The sequence below is a fragment of the Pteropus alecto genome, unplaced genomic scaffold (genome assembly GCF_000325575.1).
Source record: "Pteropus alecto unplaced genomic scaffold, ASM32557v1 scaffold105, whole genome shotgun sequence".
Classification (NCBI taxonomy): Eukaryota; Metazoa; Chordata; class Mammalia; order Chiroptera; family Pteropodidae; genus Pteropus; species Pteropus alecto.
The window spans coordinates 4,646,011-4,651,672 of record NW_006436294.1 but is presented as its reverse complement, the minus strand read 5'-3'; the positions used below and the strand labels follow the sequence as shown (position 1 = coordinate 4,651,672).

The 5,662-nt window shown below is 60.5% G+C and overlaps 1 protein-coding gene across 1 annotated transcript in view; it reads left to right on the top strand.

Annotated features, from left to right (window-relative positions):
• Positions 1 to 5,662, top strand: part of FAM135B (family with sequence similarity 135 member B) — a 98,669-nt gene that overhangs the window by 45,952 nt on the left and 47,055 nt on the right. Inside the window, exons 5-6 of the mRNA XM_006913020.1 lie at positions 537 to 710; positions 3,169 to 3,295. Coding sequence (XP_006913082.1) covers positions 537 to 710; positions 3,169 to 3,295 — 301 coding nt within the window. The remainder of the gene's footprint in view (positions 1 to 536; positions 711 to 3,168; positions 3,296 to 5,662) is intronic.

Here is a 5,662-nt window from a genome sequence, read left to right as displayed (position 1 = left end):
CTGCTCTGCCCTTGAGCTTGGGGAGCCAGCCAGCCAGCCGTCAGTCAACCGTTCCTCTTAATAAGCCAATACGGGATCGGCTTCTGCCTTTTGCCACAAACCGTCCTAAGTGTTGGGGATGTGGAGATGACTTTGTCACATGTACTGTCCTTAAGGGGCGGGAATCTAGTAGATGATACAGACTTGCACAGGAAGTGCAGCCCTGGCCATCTGCAGGGAAAGGAGAAGCAAATGAGCAGGGCGGGCGGGCTCCACCATCGAGGCGAGCCTGGCGAAGGTCTGGCCATCCCTCTGTCCCCGGCGGGCGGGCTTGGTGTCCCGGGCAGCAGAGCACGGTCCCACGTCTGCCTGAGAGCAGCTGTGTGATGCTCCTCTTCCCTCTCCCAGTCTCAGCTTCTTCATCTGCCAGTTGTGAGGAAAACGATTTCTACCGGACAGAGCGGTTGCAGGGGTTGGTGGGGGGCCCGGGGCGGGGCCGTCACGTGACAGCAGGTGACTGGCCACCACTCACGCGGGGTCACCGGCTTGCCTTCCAGGCTGAGGGACGGGGCGGGGGCCCCCATGATCAGCAGCCGCACGCTGGGCCTGCACTTCCAGCCCCGCAGAGGCCTGCACCACCACGTCCCCGTCATGTTCGACTACTTCCACCTGTCGGTGATCTCGGTGACCGTCCACGCTGCCCTGGTGGCCCTGCAGCAGCCCCTGATCAGGTACGAAGCTGTGGGCCCCGCGGCGTGTGGGGCGCTTGGCCTCCTGGTCCTTCCGTCTCAGGAGCGGCCGAGAGGCACGGAGGCCGCCGGGCTTGGTCAGCGCAGACCGGAGGGGCTTCTCCCAGGCGGGTTCGGGCCTCACCGAGGGGCAGGGGAGAGGTGGGCGGGGGCGAGGAGCGGGCACCAGGATGCAAGGGGACACAGGCCGGCTGCCTGGGGCTGAAAACCCCCGATCAGCCCGGAGATGGGACCCCGTGCCTGGCTTGGCTTTTTCCTAGTGCGCCTTATCTGAGAGGTCACCTAAAGCCCCCGAGACATCGAGTCTTCGTGTCTAAAACAGGAACGCTAACGTGTCCTGTCCACACGAGGTTTTAATGACTCGCAGACGGGGACGGGGGCCAGGCACGGGGCCAGGCTCTGTTTCCTCCTTGCCTGGCGCAGACAGAAACCCACCGTCAGCGCTCAGCCTCTCCAGGGGCGGGGTCCAAACAGAACTGTCTCCTGTTCCCTGGGTGTTGCTGGAAGGAACCTGTCAGCTCGCAGTGGCTGGGGACAGAAGAAGCCTTTGCAAGTTACGGGAAACACCCGTCACATAGGGCAAGCTCTAGCTTTTCCAGAAAAGCAGTTTTTGAGGCATCAGTTACATCCAGTCAGGAGGAAGCAGCTGTGAAATTAAAACTCAACCTCAAAAGACCCTTCACCTTCCCTGAGACAGACGGAATGAAAGAATCCCATCTTTCACCGTCAGACGGGTGCACTGGCTTTGACGTGGGGGGTCCAGGCCCCTGGAGGAGCCGACCGGCACCACGCTTCAGTCAGACGAGTGCCCCCCGCTGTTCTTTGGCAGCCTGCCCCCCGGCTGAGCCGCGAGCCTCACTGCTCAGGTGCTTTCTGTGCTTCCTCTGTCACCTTCACGTGACCCACCTTCACGCTGACTGGAGGGAGCCTCGCTTCCAGGCTCCCTTCCAAACAAATCAGAGCGAAGATTCTGTTACCCTTGATCATGCTTGTGCTGTTATCAGCAACGGCCGAGTCAGGGTAGTAACGATTAGACGTTATCGTATCTGCGGTATTGTTGACAGTAGCCCCCGGCCTTTCCCGAGACATCGCTAGGTGCCAGACGCCACACTCAGAGCTGAACTCGGCTAATCTCATAAAGTCCTCGTAGCGGCCCTGCAGCGAAGGTGCCGGTGTCAGCCCTTCTGACGTACGAGGACACAGAGGTACCGGGACATTGAAAACCCTCTGCCGTGTCACAGAGCTTCCGGGCGCTGCTTCTGGGGCTCAAACCCTGGCCCACTGGGTTCATCAGCTGCCCCTTAACCCCTTGGCTGTACTCCGCTTGAATAACACCTAGTCGTCCTCTTCCCCCAGTTCGGCCTATAAAGTGCCCGTCTGTGCCCTGAGTTGCCCCCCTTCGTGTTACATCCGCCTCCATCTCTAGGCCGAGATGTTTTCATGCGAGAGCCAGCCTCAGTCTGGCCACCCTGGCACCTGGCACCTGGCACACTGCCAGGCCCGTGATGTGAGCCTAATGGACGTTTGGGTAAATGAATTAAACAGAAATAAAATGTCAGCTTTATGTTTCCCCTTCACTATTTTAAGCAGGCATGTGGGTGTCTTGGATTAAAGCCTCCCACAAACATTTCTCGAGCACCTAGGCTGGAGGAGCTGCCAGCGGAGGCAGCGCATCCTCAAGGGCCTTTGAATCCCCCTGGGGGACAGGGCCCGCCTGTAAACTAGCGCTCACGTAGGATGAGACGGCTGGCCACTAGGGAACCGAACAGAGGCGTTCTGGCAGAAAGGGAAAAGGGGCACGGGTCACCGTGACGAAAACGAAAACGGTGACAAACGACCGTCAGCCCAACAGGGGCAAATCCGAGGACCGCACTGGCTCTCGAATCTCCTCCGACCCGGCCGCTGACAGTGGCCGTGACCCCGCGGCCGTTGACCTTCCGCTGGCTCACAGAGCCGGCAGGGTCTGCATGCCCGACTGCGGGGCGGCGGCCACAGCCCCGGCTCGCGGGGTCGGCCTGGGCAGCGTGGTCCCCTTACACTCTCGTGTGGGCCGCGGAGGTTCACGCCGCCTTGCGCCCTTGCACGGAAGAACGGACTGGGCTTCGGGGACGGCGCGGGGCTTGGGGGCGCTCCCCACGGTGCGTGCACTCCGCACACCTGCCGCTGGGGCACGTCACCTTGGAGCCCCCGCCCCGTCTCTCAGCTGCCCTGTGTGCGGCCTTGGGGAGCATGGATGAGTGTCATGCTTGTCTCCCCAGCTCACGTGGAGACGGTTGCGGCCCCCTCGTCACGGTGGCAGTGGCCGCCCCAAACGCCCCCTACGGGACGAGCCACCCCTTCTCACGGACGGGTCTCGTGGGCCGCCCACCGACCCCGGGACAGAGCGGAGGCCCTGCCCCTCTCCTCGTGGTCCGCTCACCTCCTCCGTTCTCTCTTCCAGCTTCACTCGGCCGGGAAGGGGCTCGTGGCTCGGCAAGGGCGGCGTGGGCGCGGGGCCCGAACAGTCCAGCCTCTCTCTGGAAAACCTGGTCTTCGGGGCTGGATACTGCAAGCCGACGTCCTCCGAGGTAACGTCTGCGCGGGGGCGGCGGCCCCGAGACCCACGGGCGCTGTGCGTCCTGCGAGATCCCCGCTCCCTTCAGATGTCCCATCGAGAGACGCTTTGCTCTGCGTGTCTCTCGTCTGTCCGTCCATCTTTGGAATCGCTGCTGCGTTTCTCAGACATGTTCCTAACGCCGGGCCCTGGGCAGACGCAGCGAGCAGGGTCTGGTCCCTGGAGAAGAGGGTTCTCTGGGGGACCGCTGCGGGTGGCTCCCCCAGACCGTGGGCGGCTTAGAACGCGGAGTGAAATGGGGCTGGTCTCGAGACCCGGCTCCGTGCCTCATTCGCTCACGTCTCCGAGCCTTCGTCTTCTCACCTGTGGAATGGGGTTAATGACCTCGTGGGCACGAGTACGTACAGTGCTGTGTGCATTAGCGTGTACTAGCATGTGCCGGTATGTACCAGTATGTCCCAGTGCTGCGTGCATTAGTGTGTACCAGTATGTACCCAATGCCGTATGTGTTAGTATGCGTTAGCATGTACCCAGTGCTGTGCGTATTAGCATGTACTAGTGTGCACCAGTGCTGTGCGTATTCGTATGCACTAGCATGTACCCAGTGCCGTATGTAAGGTTCAGTTCAAAGCATTTTCCACACTGATATCCCAAGACAAGAGCCTTTGCTGGTGCCACAGAGCACATGAGAATGGGGGAGACGTGGTGTCCGCCCTGCAGGAACTCTGGTGCCCCGCTCCCCACGCAGCCTCTGACGCCTCGTCAGATGCCGCCACCTCTGTGAAGCCCGCTCTGGTTTCTCCCTCCCAGATGCTCCCTCCGGTCACCTCTAGGCATCGCTGTCTCTCCTGCACTGGGTTCCGAGTGGCCGGGGACAGAGGCCATCTCATTCAGCGCCACACTCCCGGGGCCGGCGCCATAATCCGTGCTCCAGAAACACGTGTCGCGCTAATGATAGCTACAGGACGCTGCTCGGTGGGGGAGCCGAGCCCCACGTGTGTCGTTCTGTCCTGACTGACGGAAGGCCGCGGGCGGGAGCGGGAGAGGGACGGGGTCTTCGCGGACGTGCGCATGCCGGGCGTGGCTGCCCTGGGAGGCCGTTGGGAACCCCTGGGCCTGGTTGGAGGGACAGGGGACATGGGAGGTCATTCGGCCCTTCTGGTTCTGTTGCACCCGAGGAGGCGGAGCATGACCCGGCCAGGTCTCCACCTGGGAGGCTTGCAGGGGGAGAGGGAGAAGGTTCTAGTCTTAGACGCCTGCCGTGCTGGACGCTGTGTGACTTGGGGCATCTTCTTCACTCTTGGGGAGACTCAGGTGTCTCCGCTCTAGAATGGAATAATACCTGCATTTTGGAGAGGGTTTCAGGAGTTAATATGTGTAAAAACAGTACAGAAATAGACACGTAGCAGCCACGTGATACAGTCGAGTTTTCTTTTTTCTTGGCTATTTTTGGGGATGTGTGTCAAAGAAGACATCCTTGCCTTTTACAAGAGTCAGATAAAATAGCTCATTCGTGGGTGCTCGGCAGTGAACTTGCTGCTGGAGCTCAGCCCAATGGGTTATTTTCGGGACCCGCTTCCCTTCCTGTGCATTATGCATCTGGGCCCCACCCAATTCTGGGGGTTCGGTGCCGCCCCTGCCTTCCCACCAGGCAAGGGCTGCCAAGCAAAGAATAAAACCCACACCCCCCGCTTCCCCCGGGGGCCGAGCATCCAAATCGCCCAGAAGCCGGTGCATTAGCGAATGACGCTGGACTCCACGCAGACTGCAGCCGAGCTGGGGGATTAGAGACAGGCGTTCTGTTCAGAATAAGCCTCTCTGCGGAGGCATTTGCAGAAACTAGGCTTTCACAGCAAAATGAGACATCACAGGGAGGCGAGGGTGGCCGAGGCAAGGGTGGCTGAGCCGAGCCGTGTCCCTTTGCCATTAGCCAGGCGCCTCACCCTGTAGCTTCCCTGAAGCTGGAGCTTCAGGTTTAGAGTCACAGCGAGGGCTGTGTCCCTTCCCATCACAAGGCAGTGGCTTTGCCCTTGGGGAATCGTTTTTCCTCTCTGACTGGTGGCTTATCTGTCAAAGGGATACTAATGCCTGCCTCGCACGGTGGCTGAGAAGATTAAACGAAATAAGCATATAAAAGCCTCGAGCTTAGCCTGGCACAAAAGTGCTCAATAAAAAATCCTCTGCTGGCGCTGTGTTTCTGTTAGTTTGTCCACATGATTAAATCGAGTGTCACTCCAGGAGCCCCGATGTGGCCTCGTGGGCAGGACGCCGAGTGAAGGGTCTTAGACGCGGTCGTGGTCGGCCATAGCCCTGACCTGCGGTGCGGCCCTCAGCCAGATGCTTGCCTTGCCTACGTATGTCTGTTTTCCCCCGTGCAGGG